The sequence below is a fragment of the Odocoileus virginianus genome, chromosome 20, assembly GCF_023699985.2.
Source record: "Odocoileus virginianus isolate 20LAN1187 ecotype Illinois chromosome 20, Ovbor_1.2, whole genome shotgun sequence".
NCBI classification, from domain to species: Eukaryota; Metazoa; Chordata; class Mammalia; order Artiodactyla; family Cervidae; genus Odocoileus; species Odocoileus virginianus.
This window is the reverse complement of record NC_069693.1, coordinates 5,815,336-5,835,098: the sequence shown is the minus strand read 5'-3', so window position 1 is coordinate 5,835,098 and position 19,763 is coordinate 5,815,336. Positions and strand designations below refer to the sequence as shown.

The following is a 19,763-nucleotide window of genomic DNA, read 5'->3' as shown; positions in this document are numbered from 1 at the left end:
CAGTAATGAGAATATTGTGTGTGTGCCCTGCCCATGGCAGTGGGGGTGGGGTGTGGGGTGCGGGTAGTAGCCGCTAAGTCACACGTGTGAATGCTGAACTTTTGAATGCGGCTGTGTGACTCAGGCACTGAGTTTTTACATTGAAGTTAATTTAAATAGCCACATGTAGCTTCCGGCTACCAGACTGAAAAGTGCAGTTCTAGAATGTTCCAGAAAAAATAGTTTTTTTATTTACCCCCGCCCCCGCCACCAGCTCCTCCCTGCCTGCCTGTGGGAATCTTAGTTTTCTAACCAGGGATCCCTGCCTTGGAAGGCAAAGTCTTAACCACTAGACTGCCAGGGAAGTCCCCACTCAAACATTAATCCTCATCTCAACAAAATGCCCAGTGAGACAGAAAAGGGTGGAATCTGTTAAGAGAGGAAGTGGGGGTCAGACGGCCGGCTCAGCTTGTCCCTGCCCTGAGCAAAGGGTCTTAGATCCGATGGTTCTCGCTGGAGCTAGGCTTTAGTGAGTGTGCACAGGCCTTGGGTTCACCCGGTCCCTTTTATAAAAAAAAAAAACAAAACACCTTCTTGGCAGTGACGTTTATTTCTCTGGGGAGGGGAGTTATATACAGCAGTGACCCGGGTGCCCGGGAGCCCTCACCCTGGGGCTCGGGTGGGGGAAGGCAGCGGTGACAGAAGGCACAGCATGTGATGGCCCCCGGGGGGGAGGCCAGGAATCGCGGGTGGGGGTGTAGTGTGTCCTGGGAGCCCCAGATGGGGAAGGGTGCTCGGCGAGAGCAGCTGGTCCCTACAGGAGGACACAGGGGCAGCCTCTGGCCTTCTTCCTGGGGGCGCTGGGCGGGGAGGGCGGGAGCTCTTGTTCCTGGTACTTCCTGTGGGAAGAGGCTGGTGAGTTTGGGTGGAGTGGGGGCTTAGGGGACGAGGGGGATCATGTGAAGGGGGCTCAGCTCACCGGACAGCCCGCACCAGCTGCTCGAAGGCCTCATCCACATTGAGGCGCAGTTTGGCGGAAGCTTCGAAGTAGGCCACGTGGTGGGAGGCACTGAAGGTGGAGGCTTCAGATCGGGGGACCTGGGAGGGGGGCGGGTGGGATATGGAGGAGTCAGGTGCCTGCTGGCAAGGCTAGTCCCAGCCGGGGTAGGGGGGAGGCAGAAAGATATACCATGTGCTCTAACTGGGGTAACGTACTGCGGAGGCTCAAGTGAAGAGGAAAAGGACCAGGGTGATCACAACGGAGGAGCCCAAGGGGCTGGGTGCCATGTAAGTAGGGAGTCAGGGAAGGTGCCGCAGACCTTCCTGAGTTGTCAGGCAGAGAAAAGTCAGGGTGTTCCCGGCAGAGGCCCAAGCAAAGCTCCAAGGCCTTAATCGAAAAGATGAGTTCTGTGTGGAAATCACAGTCTGTGTGTATAGGGAAATGGTGAGAACGGAGGAAGGAAAGAAGAGGACCACAGGAGTGGGCATCAAGGGCCAGATGGCCGAGCTGGGGTGTGAGCAGAGGGGCAGCTGGAGCGGGAGGTTGACTGGAGGGGAGAAATCCAGAGGAGGCTGAGGCCAGGCTCCAGGTGGGAGCAAGAGGAGGGGATAGGACGGAACAATGCTGGGGCTGGTGGACCCTGGGGGAGGCACCCTTTTTCCCATTCAACCACCTCTCCTGAGAACTCCCATATGCGCAACGTTGGGGACTCAGAAGCTATGACTAGTGGGGTGCGTGGCTGCAGACCGAGGGAGTCAGAGGAGGATGTTGACGTGAGGAGCCTCAAAAGGTGTGCCAGAAGGAGCATCTCAGACCGAGATGGGGTCAGGGTTGGGGGTAGGGGGGATCCCAGACCTGGCGCTGTGTTTCCAGATCTGCCTTGTTGCCAACCAACACGATGGGGAAGTCGTCTCGGTCCTTGACTCGAAGGATCTGTGTGAAAAGCTTGCCCACTTCGTTGAAACTGCAGATGAAGCCAGAGGTCCAGCCAGCTGCTCTCTCCCCGCACCCCCTCCCTGCCCCCCCATCCCATCACTCTCACCTCTGCCTGTCATTAATGGCGAACACCAGCAGGAAGCCGTGGCCTGCACGCATGTACTGTTCCCGCATGGCACCAAACTCCTCCTGGCCAGCAGTGTCCAGGACTGCAGAGAGAGGGAGAAGGGTCTCCAAGGGGACGAGGGTCCCACCAGCCACCCCCACGAGCCCTCAGCCCTGCCACCCTTCCCCCCACCATCGCCCCTGCCATCCTCACTGTCTAGCCGGGCTGGCACTCCATCCACAGTGCAGATTTTCGTGTAGGAGTCTTCAATAGTGGGGTCGTAGTCAGACACGAAGTAGGACTGGTGGGACGGGGAGAGGACCTCGTTATTGCGGCATCCCAGCAAAGGTGATGTAGCCTGGCCTCCGAGCCCTGACTTTCTCGGCCTCCTTCCTTCGGGGTCTCTTCCCCTCCCTGAGTCTGTCTCTCTTTCTCTGGGTCTCTGTGCCTTCCCATTGCCTTCCCCAGACTCTTCGCTCTGTCTCCTACTCCTCTCTGTTTTTCTGGTATAAAGTACATTCCTGGCATCGTCATTACATCCTGGCTGTGTGGCACTGGACGAATCACTTCCCTTTTAAATCAGTTCCCCTCTGTGAACCTCCCTTTTATTATTTGAAAAATGAGGATAAAAATAGCTATAGGCTTAATCCAGGGTTTGTGAGATTCAGGGAAAGCCCCTGTTCAGTATTTAACACATCACTTGGGCATAGTAGGTGCTTGGTTATTGGGAGCTGTTGCTGTGCAGAATATCTGCCTGTCTAGCTCTCTCTTCTCCTCCTCCTTTTTCTCTTCCCTCTCCCCCCCCCCCCCCCGCCCCCTCCTCCCTCTGCCCCTACTCCTCCTCCTCCTCCTCGGGCAGTGTCTCCTCCCAAGGGAAGGTCCCGGTTCCAATCCGGCAGCGGCGAAGCTGCCCCGCCCGCAGGCCGGCCCCTCCCTTCCTGCCCGGTCCCGCCCGCCTCCAGCCAGGCTTTGGGCCAGTTTTGGGTCTGCCCCTGGGTGCAAGGGGCCCAGGGCTGGGGCCTTTCTCTACACAGACAGGAGCTCCCAGGCAGGTGCTGGCAGGGGTCTCTTGGTGGGAGAGCTCTGCCGTAGCATCTCAGTAGCAGACAGACACCTTTCTCGGGTTTCTCTGAGGTTGGGAGGGTTTCCCTTGGCAATGGGGTGGAAGTTTCCCACGCAGAGGTGGGTTTTCAGGAGAGAAGTGATGACCTGGCATCTGGGGGTCTGCAGGCTGCATTCTGCCTGTTTGAGGGGTGTTTGGTGAGGGAGGGATCTAGCCCTAGGGGACTGAGGGGTGTGTCTGCAAAGGGGAAGCTCAGTGGTGAGAACTGGGGCTGAGCTCAGGAGCATCTGGGAGATTTGCCCTAGAATATAGAGTCTAGAGAGTCTTAAAGACCCTGGAGACGCATTTAAGATATCAGAGACACTCTCAAGGAGCAGGTCTCTCTGGGGGTGTCAGGAATCTGGGGGATTCCTCCGTGGAGATGATTTGAGGACTAGCCAGATTTTCAGAGAGGGACTCGGGGAATCGGAGTGGAGGACGACTCAAGATGGAGAAGTGGTTGGTTTTCCTTGGGGAAGGCTGGCGGGGGCGAGGGTCTCTGTCTGGGGGGATGGGGGATTCCGAGAATTTGGGATCTTAGAGTTCTCTGGAATGGCCAGAGGGCAGAATCTGACTGGGGGAATCTCAGGGGCATTCTCCTAGTTAGGTTCTGGGTGGCTCAGAGGGGAAGCTGGGATCTGGGATTTGGAGGAGATGGGGCTCAGGGTGAGGGGAGGTGGCACCTGGGAGGGTGGGGGCCCGTGAGAGTGCTTAGGGTCTGGATGGGGTGACTTCTGGATTTAGGGTGCTCCCAGGAGGCACCCAGGGTCAGATCAGCAGGGAAGCGGGGTTCTGAGTACTAGGGATGGGGTGGTGGGTCTCAGGACACAAGTACAGGAGGAAAGTCCCTCGTGTGTGGGGGGTGGAGGCCCCGAGGGGCTCAGAGTCACATCTGAGGGGATTTCTTTTAAGATTAGAGGGCCTCATAGAAGGGGCTGAGTGATGGATCGAGGGGAAACAGGAGCTCTGGGATCCTGCAAAGGGCTCAGTTCTAGGTCCCGGGGGCACCCCCCCGGGTGAGGGCCCTCTACCTGGATGAACTGGATGGTCAGCGCGCTCTTGCCCACGCCGCCGCCGCCCACGACCACCAGCTTGTGTGTCTCGCTGGGTGGGGGGTCCCCGGGTCCCGGCACCCCGCCCCGGGGCCGCCCCCGCCCTGTCCCGGACGCCGCCCCGCTGCTCATTTCGCCACCGCTGCCTCTGCCGCCGCTACCGCCTAGGGGGGAACCGGGCGGGGCGTAGGGGCGGGCCAAGCTAATAAGGCTACTGCATAATCATGAGCTCCAGCGAGAAGGGCTAGTGTCTCCGGACACTTAAGGAGGAGGCAAGGCCTGGGAAAAGGAGGAGCTATGCTAATAAGGGTAGGCGACCGGCGTTCGCCAAGAAGGGGAATTCCAAGTGGAGCAGGAGAATGCTAATAGAGAGCTGTGCTCACCCGGAGCGGCGCCACGCGCTCTCTGCTGGCGGGCCGCCTGGGGGCGGAGCTATGCTAATAAAGCCCTCATTCTCTCGGCGGACGGGTTGAGAAGATCGTTCGGGGTGGGGCTATGCAAATGAGAAACCCAGGGATGCAGTTTCTTAGGACGCCATGCCCGAGGCCTTGTTCTAGTAGGCGGAGTTCAAGTACTCGCGCGCGGCCGTATATAGGCGCGCTCTGAGAAAGAAGCAAGTCTTGAAGAGAAGCTCAGCCTCCGACCTGGGATCCTAGCCAAGCTCCCGACCCGGATGTCTGGGCTGGATGCTGGAGGCTCCGCCCGCTAAGGGACCCAGGCTTCCGGTCCCTGCTGTCCCAGCCAAGCGGAAGACAGACTGGGAGGGAAGATGGGGCCCTGGAGGGGGACAGCGGCTAACTGGGCAGGGAGGGGCCGTGAGATCACTGCATTCCTAATTCATGAGCCAGCTCGCTCAAGCCGGGATGCCTGGGTTATGAACGGTCTAGGGTCAAGATTTCTGGGTCTTGAGAGAGGAGAAAACTGAGACCCCAGGGTCTCTAGGAGGGAAACCCAGACCCCTGAGTCCCTAGGAGAGAATAGGGCTGAAGGTTTGAACTCCTGGACCCTTGGAAGGAGGGGGCCAGGGGGTCCTTACTACTAGGTTCGGTAAAGGAGAGAGCTGAGAACCCAGACTCTTGGATTCAGTGGTTGCAGGGGCTAGGGACCGGAAGTCCTGGACCCGAGGGACTTAGTAAACCCGAACACCTGTGTTAGTGTAAGGTATTTGCCTGAGATCAGGAATGGTCTATGGAAGACCAGAGGGTCTGACTCCTGGATCTAAAAGGAAGAAGGGCTCAGATTTCTGAGCCCCATGTGTGCTTAGTCGCTCTGTCGTGTCCGACTCGTTGCGACCCCGTGGACTGTAGGCTCCTCTGTCCATGGGGATTCTCCAGGCAAGAATACTGGACGGGGTTGCTATGCCCTCCTCCAGGGAATCTTCCCAACCCAGGGATCGAACACAGGTCTCCCGTATTGCAGGCGGATTCTTTACCGGTTGAACCACAGTCCCATGAGGAGGGAAATATGAGTTCGGATACTCCGCTCTGAGTGAGAGGAGTTTGGGCTTTTCTGTTCTAAATGAGGAAGAGGCTGTAGGGTCGGGCTCCGAGGTTCTAAATTTAGCGAGGACTTGGTATCGGGATTCGGGGATCCCTCCCTAGAATGTAGGCGGGGCATCTTCCTACCAGTCCTGCATATTTTTCCCTACGGCACACTCCGTGGAACTACAAGTCCCTTGCATCTGTCAGGCTTGATCGCTCTTACGTCACTTCCTTTTCCGCCGCTCTTTCCGCGCGCGTGCAGGGCACTATGGGGCCTAATCGCGGGCTACCGCTACCCCTCCCACTTCACCCCTCATCCCCTTGCTGTCCCCGCGCGGCAAAGGCGACGCGCGGACTACGCCTCCCGGCGTGCGTCGCGCGCACCCTGCCCATGTGTCCCGTTGGCTGCTGGGAAACTGAGTCCGAAGCCTTCTCACCAGCCTTCGCCGCACCGTGCTCGGTACTTGAAGTCCCGGCAAGCTCGGCGGCGCTTTAGCTCCACCCCTCTCCTCCCTCTGCTCGCGAGCCCCGCCCCATCCCGCCCCGCCCCGCGCCGGGGCCGGAGCCGCAGCCCGAGCGGCGGGGTAAGATGGCGGCGGAGGTCCGGGCAGCGGGGCTCGGGCCTATTGGGGTGGGCGGGGCGGAGTCGGGTCGCTAGTTGTCCAGGGGTCCTCCCGGCACGCCGCAGGGCCTGGAGGGCTTTCCTGGGTGGTCTCGGGCCTGGTAGCGGCGGCAGAAGCTGGCGCCCAGAGAGGGGCCTTCTGAAGGCCCCGGGACGCATCTGTGGTGCCGGGGGGCATCTACGGGGTGTCCCCGAGAGGACTGGGGGCGTCAACAGGGCCTGGACTGAGACTGAAGCTTGCCTTCCATCATATGGCTGCCTTGGGTCATTTCTGTGGGCACTGTTGAGCGTCTTTATGAGCTGACCGGAGGCTAGGGTCTGTTTAGAGGGTTCTGGGGCCATCTTGAGATCTTGTGATATGTCCCAGGGGTTAAAGAGATCTACAAGAGCTGGGGAGTATCTGCAGAGCCAACTATAGCGCCTGGGCTGTGTCTCTTAGCGCTAGGAAGTGTGTGCACGGGCTGACCTGAGGATGCGGCTCACCTACATGGGTAGGGGCCATTTAGGTGGGCCTGGAAGAACTCTTTTAGGACTAGGAAGTCTTCTATAGTCACCCAGAGGAGCAGGATGTACCCACTAAGGGAAGGAGACAAATACTGAGATGTGCTGAGAGAGGCGTGGATGGGTCTCCAGCTGTCTGAGGAGTGTCTAGTCTGGGTGACAGAAGGCTTGGGGCAGTTAGAAAGACCTGGAACCATCTAGGTGGCTTTGAGTGTGACTGCAGGAGTGCACTCTCTATGCCTGGAGCAAATATGAATGCCTTTGGGGACCCGATAATTGCCTGGAAAATAAGACAATGAAGAGATTTGGAAAATTTGCTGGGCTGTATTGTACTTGCCCTTTCGAAAGTAATTGAATGCAAAATGTTGAAAAATTATGCATGGCCCTAGGGCTACAGAGAGAGTTCAAACTAGTCCACACTGGTCTGGGAAAGTCCATAGGATCATCTAGAGTCATCTATTGCAGTGCTTCTCAAACTCTTTTGACCTTGATCTACAGTGAGAAATACATTTTTCATTGAGACCCAGGGTACACCGTCATATGAATTTAGTACTCAAGTCCCATTAATATTTCCATTTACTTGTGCTGTATGGTGAAGAACCTTGTGTGTTTGATTTGCTTTGATGACAAGCTATTTGTGAAGCACTCAATTGCTACCAAGTTCGGGAAACTGATCTAGAGTGACCAAGCAGTGTCTGCAGAGGCTTTTCAGGTCTTAAAAAATGTAAGGAGCCCAGGGTGTGTCTGCAAAGCCTGAGGCATATCTAAATACACAAGGGAGGATCTTTATACCACAGGGGTTTTGAGGCTTTGTAGGTCTGTAGTCAGCTGTCTTGATTAAGCATCTCTTTCCTCTTACACGACAGACACTGCCCTACGGCGTACATGGTGTGTGCTCCCCCCGCCCCGCCCCCCCCTCCCCCCCCCCAGAGATGCTGGAGAGCAGCTCCAGGACTGGGAACTGTCCAGGGGGGCTAATCAGGATAAAGGTGTCTATGGGAATTAGGGAAGGAGGTGCAAGCTCTTAGAGAGCTGGGAAGTGGCACAAGAGCTCTTTGAAAATCTGGTATGAGGCCGACCAGGACCGAGGTTTCTTTGTTTTGCAGGTATGCAACCAGCAGTGTGGGGGTGACCACAGTAAGGGAAACCTGGGCATTAAAGGCTAATGATAATTATTGTTACTCTGTGTAGAGGGCTTGGGCTGTTAACTCTATGTCAGGAGGCAGTCTCCTTTCTCTGAGTTAGAGTTTCCTATTGGACCCACTTGGAGTTAAGTGGATGGAGTTGGGGGTTAGAGGTTTTGAAGCTTTCTAGGACTGGATGCTGTTTTCAGAGTAGGAAATTTGATGGTTGCGGGGAAACGTACAGTGAAATATTCACGTTTTCTGAAGCCCTAATCAAGTCCCCCTCCCCGCAATCAGTCTAAAGAATGATCTTTCAACCACCACATGTAACCTAAGAATTTCTGTGACAATGCAAAGGCTTTAGCCACGCTTCCATACAAGGGGCAGATAGGTGATTGGAGGTTGCTCCCTGTGGTATCTGGTGGACAACATTCCTGAAATGCGTGTTTTCATTTTCAAGGTGGCATACTGGTTTTGTAGATCATTGTATCCTAGTTCCATCTTCTATGTATAAATACATTCTGTCGGGTCCTTCACCATAGAGGAAAATCGATGCTTGAGGAAGTGGCGTGGCGTTTGAGGCACACGTGAGCACACTGGCACATATCTCAGTTTAGGAAAGGTGGGTTTCCGAGACTTCCAGACACAGTATTCAACATCACAACTCGCCAGAAAAGAGTCTCAGCTCCTTTGGGGTCTTAAAGTTTGGTTGTGAGGGAAGCTGTGGGAACTGGGGAGTGGGATGTGGACATAGACTGGAAAGGCCGCCCCCTGACAGAGGAGGCAGCCGAAACTCAGACACATGAAGAGAGTTGCCCAAGCCCCTCCAGGGTCTGTACTGGGCCTGGGGCTTACTTGCGCCGGCCGGGGATGAGGTGGGGGTGGGGGGAGGAGGGGTGCTGAAGCAGATGCAGTGTTGGAGGCCACCAAGGCCTTCACGTCCATCGTCTCCTTCCGCCACCTGACACTGTATGCTGCCCACGGGCCTCTACTCCAGACTCTGCCCTGCTCCGCCACCAGGTGACCATGGAGGAAGAAGATGAGTCTCGAGGGAAGACAGAAGAGTCAGGCGAGGATCGGGGCGACGGTCCGCCAGACAGAGACCCTACACTTTCTCCTCCTGCTTTTATCCTGGTGAGGCTGTCAGACGCCTGGGGCTGAGGGAGGGAGGGGCGGGGAGCTCAGATTCCCGGGCCCTGACTCCTGCACCCCTGGGGGAGGAGGGTTGGGGGCCAGGACTCTTGGCCTGTCTGTAGGGTTTGAGTCTGGTTGTAGAGGTGTCTGGAATGGCTGTCTCTCAGCAGCAGAGCTTGTGACCTTCGGCATGCATCTCTGACTGCTCTTTCTCTCCACCTTCTTCCCCTTCACCGTTCCTTCAGCGGGCCATTCAGCAGGCTGTGGGGACTTCCCTGCAGGGGGATCTGCCAAATGATAAAGGTATGACGGTGTCTGGTTCCTCCGAGACTCCTGCCCCATCTCTGCCTTCTTCCTCCTGCTCTCATTCATACACAATTTTCCGAGGTCTCCCGGGTGCCCCCGCTGGTGCTGGCACAGGGAGTCCCAGATGGGTTGGACTCTGTGGCTGTCTTGGTGGGGCTCACTGTCTGGTGGAGGGGAGACACAGTCCCCACACAGAGGTAGCCCAAGGCGGCCCAGCTAGGCTAGTGTGGGGAGAGATGGAGTCTGGGAAGGCTTCAGTGAGGAAGTGACAGGTGACCTTGGTCTCTAAGGCCGTAGGAGCACTATCTGGGGAAGAGGAGAGCCTGAGAGGCAGCAGGCATGCAATCCAGAGGCCACTGGGTTGAGTTATGGGTCTTCAGGGCTGGCAGGCAGAGGGTGTTGGCAGGAGAGCCTAGTAAAGACTGGGTCACCGCAAAGCTCAGAGGCCAGGCTGATCTGTCTGGACTTTATCCTGAGGATGGCTGGGGGGCCAAACTGGGTGCGAGAGTTGGGGCCTCCGAAGAGTGTTGGTGGGACCCAGGTTGGGAGATGGTGGGATGCAGGCCAGGCGAGTAGGCAGATGTTCTTGGTTCCCTTGTCAAGAGCTCGGCAGTCTCTTTCTTCTCTGCTCTACAAGGTCTCTGCCTCTAGTCCCCTGTCTCCAGTCCCCCAATCAATCTCTCTCCAGATGGCTCTCGGTGTCATGGCCTTCGATGGAGGCGCTGCCGGAGCCCACGATCGGAGCCCCGTTCCCAGGAATCCGGGGGGACTGACACGGCTACTGTAAGTAATTAGATGGGGCTAGGTACCTGGCCTCCTGGGGCTGAGGCAGGAAGGTCGCTGGGGCCTGGGCCCCAGAGATGGGGCTGGGGACCCAGTCTCCTGGATCTGGGGTGGTGATCAGGGGCAGTGTGGGAGTGTCTGAGGGCCTGGTCCCTTGGGTCCTAGAGGCAGTCAGGTTGAAGGAATTGGTTGGATCCTCATGTTTTTTTAGTGTCTCAGATGTCTGAGTTACTGAGAGGTTGGGGCCTGGGGAAATGGAATGTGTGGTCCTCACATGAGCAGGCACAAGGTGGAGCTCCTCCTGGCCTCTTCCAGGTGTTGGACGTGGCTGCTGACGGCCTCCTTGCGGGGCTGGTGAGCATCCTGGATCCCCCAGACACCTGGGTTCCTAGCCACATGGACCTGCTGCCTGGCGAGTGAGTATCTGGGCTGCTGGACTGGGAAAGGCCCCGGCATGGGGGTCGGACGCACCTCTGAGGCTCCCTCCTCCCTGTCTTGCAGAGGCGAGGACATGCTGGAGCTGGTGGCCGAGGTCCGAATTGGGGACAGAGATCCAGTCCCTCTGCCGGTACCTAGCCTGCTGCCCCGTCTCAGGGCCTGGAGGACAGGCAAAACGGGTATGTGGGGCCAGGGCCACCCTGGCAGGGGGATGGCTGAGGCATTGAGGGAACCTTAGCTGCTGTTGGTAGCAGTGGTAATGCTGTTTCTGTCATTTAGACAAAACCTGTATCTTTTTCCTGCTAGACTTCTTGCTTATTTACATGTCGTAAATAAAGCTGAAACTGACATGAGAGCTACTGCCTGGGAGCAGTGAGCGCATGTCCAGGGCTCTGCATATCAGTGTAGCTGTGTTAGGAATTCAGCTCTCTGAGATGGGGGCTTCTCAGGCGCCGACTCCAGGAGGAGAAAAGTCTGAAAGAGGGAACGTTCTTCCTCGAGGTGGCACAGGCAGTTGCTTCATGGTGGTCCTGGGCCCCAGGACCTTCACTTTGTAAAGCCTGAGTTTTTGTCTTCCGAGGTGGGCACCTGTCTGAGGGAGTGTCTGTTCGCAGCCCCACACGCGGTAGAGCACTGTAGAACAGAGCGTCTGCCAACTCAGGGTGTCTGAATCCCCACGGGGGATTTGTTAATCCACGGGTGGCCTGGCCCAGGGATGTGTGTGTGGGTGCCCAGTTGCTTCAGTCGTGTCTGACTCTTTGCAGCCCTATGAACTGTAGCCCACCAGGCTCCTCTGTCCATGGGATTCTCCAGGCAAGAATCCTAGAATGGGTTGTCATGCCCTCTTCCAGGGGATCTTCCTGACCCAGGGGTCAAACCCACGTCTCCTGAGTCTCCTGCATTGCAGGTGGATCCTATACCCACTGAGCCACCTGGGAATTCTGACTAATTCCCCGGTTTTGCTGCCACTGGTCCCTGGGGCCCTGATGAGAACCCTGGGTTTAGACTTCCCTTCTGCATGTACATACTTACTGGGAGCGGTGGGAAGGAGAGGAAGGCAGGGCAGTGGGTCAGCTATGAGCAACTTTCTGCCAGAGGCTCGCACACCCTGTGAAGCAGGTCACGTTTTCTTTGTTTCTTTTTTCCCTCACATATGCAAGGTGACTTCCTTATCCACTAGACTCAGGGAGCATGGTGCTGGGGGCCCATCAAACTCTTGGGGGCCCTCAAGGGTCTTTTCATTTCTTTTATTATTTTTAAAGAGTTTATTCATTTAGGCAGCACCACTTGGCTTGCACTGTCAGTTCCCCAGCCAAGGGTCGAATCCCAGGCCTTGACAGTGAAAGCCCAGAATCCCAAGACCTGGAGCCATAGGGGATAAGTAAACAAGTGGGCGGACACTGTTACCTTATTTACTTACTTTCAGTCAGACCTTATTTACTAAACAGATGGTGGGTGGGATTTGGCCCCTGGGCCTTAAGTGATAGCCATAGGTGTGTCTGGATTCTAATGCTGTCTTCAATAGGACCCTGAGGTTATGATCTGTTGTGCTGCTTTTTTTAAGGTTTATTTATTTTTTGCTGCACTGGGTCTTCATTGATGCACTCAGGCTTTTTCCTTAGTTGCAGTGAGCAGGGGCTACTCTCTAGTGGTGGTGCGTGGCCTTCTCATTGCGGTGACTTTTGTTGCAGAGCACGGGTTCAGTAGTTGTGGCACGTGGGCTTAGTTGCCCTGTGGCATGCATCAAAGCCCTGTCCCCTGCGTTTGCAGGCGGATTCTTACCACCCAGACCACCAGGGAAGCCCATGGGCTTGTTTTTCTTATCTTAGGTGTTTTTTGGTCTTTATTTGGAATACGTTAAGAATGCAAGAAAAAGAAAAACTCACCTGTAGTCCTATTTTGCAAAAAAAACTGTAAAGCAGCAGATGTTTGGTTCAATTTGCAGGCTTGGTTTTTGCCTGAGGTGGTTGTAATAACAGCTACAGTTGTCAGAGCTCCTGGCCAGAGAGTCCTTGAAGCAGAGATTTTTTTTTTTTTTTTTGAAGCAGAGATTTTTATCTCTTGTGCCTTGTACTCTCGGTACCCCAAACTGCTCCTAATCGGCGATCAGAAAAAAGTGCTGAATGAATGAGTAGACTCCCATTTCATAGATGAGGAAACTGAGGCAGACAGGGGTTGAGTCGCTTGCCTGTGGGCAGGTTGAGGTTGAGGGCTGGAGCCTGGGGTCCAGGTGGAAAGTGGCCCCAGTGCTACCCTTTCAACCCCGGGCTTCTCCAGCACTGTCTACGTGACCCTGCCGAGGTCCTTGCTGGGGCAGGAGCCTGGCTGCTACGTGTGGTTGAGAAAGTGGCCTCTGAACTCTGATGTGTGTGTCTGAACCCTGGCCCCGTCACCTGGCCTGGGGGCAGCCCTGGTCACTTGGCTCTACAGATGTGTAACTTGTGGTGTGGAGGCCATGAAGTGCTTCAAAAGCAAGATCTCGGGAAGGCAGAGGAAATAAGGAACGAAAGCCCGCTGCCTGGCGGGGTCAGTGATGTCTGAGTCCTGAGCAGATACTGCCCCGGGGATGGGGCTCATCAGACAGCCAGGGGCACACGAGGACTCAGCCTGTCAGGGCTCACCGGCTCTGCCACTTCGCACCTTCTCAGGCTTGTAGTAGGCCTTCTGTACAATGGGATGGATTCCCACAGAGGGGCTTGACCCTGCAGGTGGCCCTAGGTTGGAAGCTGGCTCTCCAGTCCCCTTCCATGCCTCCTGTGGGAAACTCTTGTTTCCCACATGTCAGAGCTCTCGTTAGTCAGGGTGGTCTTGGGTCGCTGGCCTGCTTACCTCTCAGGATATGAGAGGGCAGCCTCCAGGCATCACTGACTGAGCTTGCACCAGGATCTCAGGGGAGATCCTCTGGGTCACAGTTCCTACAGCCTGGAGCTGTTAGGAGCGTCCTCTGTGTTGACTTCGTGAAGCACTGGGAGCAGTGCCTGCTGGAGCAGTGATGGCTGAGCGAGGGGGCCCAGTGGACAGGGTGCTGACTGCCTTCGGGCCCCTTGCCGCACCGGGACAGGCCCCTGACCTCCCGTCTCTGCTTTTCCTTTTCAGTTTCTCCGCAGTCTCACTCTTCTCGACCCACCTGTGCCCGCCATCTCCTCACCTTGGGCACTGGAGACGGGGGCCCTGCCCCTCCCCCTGCTCCCTCCTCTGCATCCTCCTCCCCCTCCCCTTCGCCCTCCTCATCCTCCCCTTCCCCACCTCCCCCTCCACCACCCCCGGCCCCGCCAGCTCCTCCTGCACCCCGGTTCGACATCTACGACCCCTTCCACCCCACCGACGAGGCCTATTCCCCGCCGCCTGCTCCGGAGCAGAAGTACGACCCGTTCGAGCCCACGGGCTCCAACCCCAGCTCATCAGCGGGAACCCCCTCACCCGAGGAGGAGGAAGAGGAGGAGGAGGAGGAAGAAGAGGAGGAGGAGGGCCTGTCGCAGAGCATCAGCCGCATCTCTGAGACCCTGGCGGGCATCTACGACGACAACAGCCTGAGCCAGGACTTCCCAGGTGATGAGAGCCCAGGCCCCGACCCCCAGCCCTTGCAGCCTACTCCAACCCCTGGCACACCGCCCCAGGCCGACTCCACCCGGGCCGACGGAGCCACTCGCCGGCGCGTCTTTGTAGTGGGGACCGAGGCAGAGGCCTGTCGGGAAGGCAAGGTCTCCGTGGAGGTGGTGACGGCCGGTGGAGCTGCCCTCCCGCCCCCTCTGCTGCCTCCGGGTGACTCGGAGATTGAGGAGGGCGAGATTGTCCAGCCCGAGGAGGAGCCCAGAATGGCGGTCTCCCTCTTCCGCACCGGGGGCCGGGCAGCGCGGCCCCCAACCGCGGCCCCCCCTGTGGCCCAGCCCCCACCCCCGCCGCCCGCCCCCCGGGCCCCCGAGGGGGACGACTTCTTGTCTCTGCACGCGGAGTCCGACGGCGAGGGCGCCCTGCAGGTGGACCTGGGGGAGCCGGCCCCCGCGCCGCCCGCCGCCGACACGCGCTGGGGCGGCCTGGACCTGCGGCGCAAGATCCTGACCCAGCGGCGCGAGCGCTACCGGCAGCGATCACCCTCGCCAGCCGCAGCCCCTGCCCCTGCCGCCCCCACCGGCCCGCCCACCCGCAAGAAGTCGAGGCGGGAACGGAAGCGGAGTGGCGGCGAGGCCAAGGAGGCCGCTTCGTCGTCCTCCGGCGCACAGCCCGCCCCGCCAGCCCCGGCCTCCCCCTGGGACTCTAAGAAGCACCGCTCGCGGGACCGCAAGCCCGGCTCCCACGCCTCATCGTCCACCCGCCGCCGCTCGCGGTCCCGTTCCACCCGCCACCGTTCGCGGAGCACCGACCGGCGCCGCGGGGGCAGCCGCAGGTCGCGGTCCCGGGAGAAAAGGCGGCGGCGGCGGCGCTCGAACTCACCGCCTCCGGCCACCTCATCTTCCTCATCCTCCCGCCGCGAGCGGCACCGTGGGAAGCACCGCGATGGCGGTGGCAGCAAGAAGAAGAAGAAGCGGTCGCGGTCCCGGGGCGAGAAGCGTTCTGGGGACAGCGAGAAGGGCCCTGCCCCGGCGCAGCCTACCTCCGGCTCCGCCTCCCTGGGCAGTGACCGCGACAGCCGCCGGCGGGGGGCCGTCCCGCCCTCCATCCAGGACCTCACGGACCACGACCTCTTCGCCATCAAGCGGACCATCACCGTGGGCCGGCCGGACAAGTCCGACCCCCGAGGCCCCTCCCCGGCCCCGGCCTCGTCCCCCAAGCGGGAGGTCCTGTACGACTCGGAGGGGCTGAGCGCGGAGGAGCGGGGCGGCAAGAGCAGCGAGAAGGACCGGCGGCGCTCGGGGGCGGCCTCCTCCTCCTCCTCCTCCCGGGAGAAGGGATCGCGGCGGAAGGCGTTGGACGGGGGGGACCGGGACCGGGAGAGGGACAGAGACAGGGACAGGGACAGGTCGTCCAAGAAGGCCCGGCCCCCCAAGGAGCTGGCCCCCTCCTCGGGGCCCCCGCCAAAGCCCCCGGTCAGCAGCGGCTCGGGCTCCTCGTCCTCCTCGTCCTCGTCGTCTTCCCGGAAGGTGAAGCTGCAGTCCAAGGTGGCGGTCCTGATCCGTGAGGGTGTCAGCAGCACCACGCCCGCCAAGGAGGCCTCATCTGCCGGCCTGGGCTCCATCGGAGTCAAGTTCAGCCGAGACCGAGAGAGCCGCTCCCCCTTCCTCAAGCCAGACGAGCGGGCCCCTGCAGAGGTGGCCAAAGCAGCTCAGGGCAGCACCAAGCCCAAAAAGACCAAGGTCAAGGCCAAGGCTGGGGCCAAGAAAACCAAGGGGACCAAGGGAAAGACCAAGCCATCCAAGACCAGGAAAAAGATCCGCAGCGGGGGCAGCAGCGGCCCAGTGACGCTGAAGAAGTCCAAGGCGGATAGCTGCAGCCAGGCGGCGGGAGCCAAGGGGGCCGAGGAGACCTCCTGGTCCGGGGAAGAGCGGGCAGCCAAGGCCCCCAGCACCCCGCCCCCCAAGGTGGCCCCTCCGCCCCCTGCACTGACGCCCGACTCTCAGACTGTGGACAGCAGCTGCAAGACGCCTGAGGTCTCCTTCCTGCCAGAAGAGGCCGCTGAGGAGGCTGGGGTCCGAGGTGGGGCCGAGGAGGAGGAGGAGGAGGAAGAGGAGGAGGAGGAGGAGGAGGAGGAGCAGCAGCCGGCCACCACCACGGCCACCAGCACGGCAGCCGCCGCACCGAGCGCTGCCCCGAGTGCGGGGTCCACAGCCGGTGACTCGGGGGCGGAGGACGGGCCCGCTCCCCGCGTCTCCCAGCTGCCCACCCTGCCCCCGCCCATGCCCTGGAACCTGCCCGCGGGCGTGGACTGCACTACTAGCGGTGTCCTGGCCTGTGAGTGTCCCCCGGGGGCCCAGGGCAGGCGGGGGCAGACAGACGGGATCCGGGAGGAGAAGGTCGTATGGGGACGAGCTTGGAGGCAGCAGTGGCTGTGTAATGCCCAGCACTAGGAGGGCCTCAGGTGGGCGAGGGCCAGTCAGCGTCTGTTTGGAAGACTCCACGACGTCTGGGTGCGCTGGAGGAGAGCAGCAGGGGCAGCAGGCGGCTGGGCTGTGGCCTGGGGTCTGCGTAGAGGCCGCCTGGAGTAGGCTTGGTGGAGGAAATGGGAAGAATGGGGAGGGCAGGGTCCCTTAGGGGACGCCAGGAGTCTCTGCTAGACTGGGGAGTGGCCTGGAGTCCTGAGAACACACAGGCTGTGGGTGGGTTCTCTGCCTGAGGCCCCCTCCTCCTGGTTGGTCCTGAGCTGGAGACCTGCAACCTGTCCTGGGAGCCCGGGTGGGAGCAAGGGGCAGCAGTGGTTGGAGGAGGTTCATCGTCTCCTCTTGCATCAACTCTTGATCCCCACCTCCTGCAGTGACTGCACTTCTCTTCAAGATGGAAGAAGCCAATCTGGCGAGCCGAGCAAAGGCCCAGGAGCTGATCCAGGCCACCAACCAGGTGGGCTTCCCTGGAGAGGAGTCCCCGCTGCCCCCTCTCCTGTCCCCCTGCTTCGGCTTAGGAGAGAACTGCAGCAGGTTCTGGGGCAGGGTATCGGCCGGAAGAGGAGCCTGTTGCCTCTGGGACTGTTGGAAAATCAGGGTGGGAACAGGGGTACCAGTTCCGTCTTCCCCTCCTGCTTATCCTCCGACCTTTCCCCACAGATCCTCAGCCACAGGAAGCCGCCCTCAAGTCTGGGGGTGACCCCAGCTCCTGTGCCCACCTCCCTGGGTCTTCCCCCCGGCCCCTCCAGCTACCTGCTGCCTGGCAGCCTCCCCCTGGGAGGCTGCGGCTCCACCCCTCCCACCCCCACTGGGCTGGCTGCAGCGTCTGACAAGAGAGAGGGCAGCAGCAGCTCCGAGGGACGTGGGGACACAGACAAGGTGAACTGGGCTTGGGAGAGGTGGGTTGATGGTGACGGTTCTACCAAGATCACAGGCAGATACTGAGATGCAGGGGCCCGAGGAGAACTGTGGACTGATGCCGGCAGATGAGGACTTAGATAAAAGGGAAGTCATTCAATTGTAAGGAAGGAAACTTGTCTTTGATTAGACTGAGTGGGAAAGGGGTGCTAGGCAGGTTTTTTAAGAATTTCATATAGATAATGGGGTGGGGGTAGGGAGATAGATGGATATGGATATAAAGACACTCATATTTATACATATACCCACTGCAGTCTGCCCCTTGGTTACCTTTCTTTCTCTGACCCCAGTCTTTTTGTGTAAGCGGGGCACAGGGTGGTATACAAATGAAAAATCAAGTGTCTATTGGTGGACGGAGGGAGGAAGAAAGGATACAGGGCAAGCAGGGGTTTTTTCTGTTGCTTTATCTGACTCCTGGGCCTTGGCTTCTGCACCTTTTTTTGGTCTGGATGCTGGTCACTTGTCTTGTCACCAGATGATGGTGCTGTTCTGCCTTTCTGCAGCCCTTGTTCCGTGCCAGAAGGCCGTCAGAACAAACCCTTGTATTATGGGCCCCATGTGAAGGGAGATGGGCCACTGCTTTGATGGACACTCGTCTGTGGCCTGTCCATGGGCTGCAGGACAGGGACAGAGTGGGCTCTGTGATGAGCAGCAGATGTTTGTTCCCTACTGTTGTCTCGGCATATCCGAGACAGAGGTGAGCCACAACCTCTTTCTCTTGGCCGCATCTCTAGAACCGACTCCTGTGGGGCTAAGGAGGCCTGAGGAGATGCCCTGGGGTGGCCATGGCTCCCCTAGCAGCTTGCCTGACAGTTGGCATTCTTGTCTCCTGGGAGATGCTGGCCCTGAAGTGAGGGGTATCCTGCCCTCCCAGGCCTCATTTTGCTGCCCCCATCTCTCTGAGGCAGCAGGGAGCAGCCGCCTGGCTCAGGTCTGTGTCCCTAATAGACTAAAGGGCAGTGGACACGTGGATCCTGGTCAGGGATGCCTGGGCCAGCCCAGGGTCCAGCCTGGAGGAAATGCTGGTGACACTGAGAGGCCCAGGCCTGGCCTGGCTGGCTGTGGTTTCTACAGCAAGGGCAGACCCTCAGGAGGACTTCACCTCCAGGAGTCGCTGGGTGGTCAGGAAGTCTGAACCGGCAGGCCAGTGAGTGGAGGAAGAGTTCTGCAGAAACTCACCTGGGCTTTGCTGTCCCTTCTTCCCACCCTGTCACCACCTCCCAGTATCTGAAGAAGCTGCACACACAGGAGCGGGCAGTGGAGGAGGTGAAGCTGGCCATCAAGCCGTATTATCAGAAGAAGGACATCACCAAGGAGGAGTACAAGGACATCCTGAGGAAGGCCGTCCACAAGGTGGGCCCAGAGGAGACGGATGCGCGGGGGTGGGCAGGGGGAGACGCAGAGAGTGGTGGGCATGAGCGGACAGGCAGGCAGTCGGTGGGTCAGTCCGGAAGGTGAGAGGGAGATAGGATTTCCTCCAGCCCACCCAGGCCTGTTCTGGTGGCATCAGGGGACAAGTTCAGACGGCCTGGACCTGAGGGTGGGCCTCTCACCCTGGGGCCCTGGGGGCTGGTGGTGACTGCTGCTGCCCCTTGCCCCCCAGATCTGCCACAGCAAAAGTGGGGAGATCAACCCAGTGAAGGTGAGCAACCTGGTGCGCGCCTACGTCCAACGCTACCGCTACTTCCGCAAGCACGGCCGCAAGCCAGGGGACCCTCCGGGGCCTCCACGGCCACCCAAGGAGCCGGGACCCCCTGACAAAGGTGGCCCGGGCCTGCCCCTGCCTCCTCTCTGAAATTCCTGGCCCCGCCCCTTTCTTCCTTCGCTGCCTCTCTGGAATTCTGGACGTATTTATGGCTCCGTCTCCCCATGTCCCTCCCCCGTCAGTGGGATGATTGGGGGAAGGCTGCTGCGGGAAAGAGAGCCCCCCCTGCCCCGCCCCATGCCCATCTCCCTTGCCCCAGAGCCTGTGCCCAGCGCCCAGACCCTTTGTTCGTGCCCCTCCCTCAGTTTCATTAAAGATTTCATGAAATGTTACCCCTGAGCCCCATGATTTTTAGCCCTTTGCTCAGAGTCCAGTTTGGGGAAGTGTTGGGGAGGAGACTTGGCCCTTGCACCAGGCCTCTTCCTTCGTCTGTAAAGTGGGGGCTGTGAGGATTGGGAAAGACCCGCGGCAGGTGAAGCACTTGGAACCAGACCCAGGAGCTCCCCAGCTGTTGCTCTTGACAGTGGTGGTGAGGGGAGGGCGG

At 59.1% G+C, this 19,763-nt stretch overlaps 2 protein-coding genes across 4 annotated transcripts; one reads left to right on the top strand and one right to left on the bottom strand.

Annotated features, from left to right (window-relative positions):
* Positions 1–570: 570 nt before the first annotated feature.
* On the bottom strand, positions 571–4,358 carry RRAS (RAS related). The gene is made up of 6 exons (XM_020885621.2): positions 4,155–4,358; positions 2,235–2,322; positions 2,022–2,124; positions 1,835–1,943; positions 959–1,077; positions 571–878 (listed from the first exon to the last, which is right to left on the bottom strand). The coding sequence occupies exons 1-6, from the start codon at positions 4,305–4,307 to the stop codon at positions 794–796; spliced, it is 657 nt and encodes a 218-aa protein (XP_020741280.1). The 5' UTR covers positions 4,308–4,358; the 3' UTR covers positions 571–793.
* Positions 4,359–6,140: 1,782 nt separating this feature from the next.
* SCAF1 (SR-related CTD associated factor 1) lies at positions 6,141–19,551 on the top strand. Of its 3 annotated transcripts, none has more exons than XM_020885591.2 (11): positions 6,141–6,240; positions 8,924–9,037; positions 9,283–9,340; positions 10,032–10,126; positions 10,442–10,542; positions 10,628–10,743; positions 13,661–16,450; positions 16,971–17,053; positions 17,257–17,475; positions 18,739–18,867; positions 19,118–19,551. In XM_020885591.2, exons 2-11 carry the CDS (start codon positions 8,930–8,932, stop codon positions 19,307–19,309), a joined length of 3,891 nt encoding a protein of 1,296 aa, XP_020741250.2. In that variant the 5' UTR covers positions 6,141–6,240; positions 8,924–8,929; the 3' UTR covers positions 19,310–19,551. The 3 variants fall into 3 exon arrangements, with proteins under 3 accessions (XP_020741250.2, XP_020741251.2, XP_020741252.2); XM_020885592.2 differs by having other exon boundaries at positions 6,195–6,240; positions 8,901–9,037; XM_020885593.2 differs by lacking the exon at positions 6,141–6,240 and adding an exon at positions 7,908–8,525.
* The last annotated feature ends 212 nt before the right edge of the window (positions 19,552–19,763 follow it).

Coding starts and splice junctions, on each gene's coding strand:
- RRAS (XM_020885621.2), bottom strand. CDS start 4,307: ATGAGCAGCGGGGCGGCGTCCGGGACAGGGCGGGGGCGGCCCCGGGGC. Junction 2,323..4,154: donor TGACCATCCAGTTCATCCAG/GTAGAGGGCCCT, acceptor CCGTCCCACCAG/TCCTACTTCGTGTCTGACTA. Junction 1,944..2,021: donor GCCATTAATGACAGGCAGAG/GTGAGAGTGATG, acceptor CTTCATCTGCAG/TTTCAACGAAGTGGGCAAGC.
- SCAF1 (XM_020885591.2), top strand. CDS start 8,930: ATGGAGGAAGAAGATGAGTCTCGAGGGAAGACAGAAGAGTCAGGCGAG. Junction 9,038..9,282: donor CTCCTCCTGCTTTTATCCTG/GTGAGGCTGTCA, acceptor CCGTTCCTTCAG/CGGGCCATTCAGCAGGCTGT. Junction 10,744..13,660: donor CTGGAGGACAGGCAAAACGG/GTATGTGGGGCC, acceptor TTTCCTTTTCAG/TTTCTCCGCAGTCTCACTCT.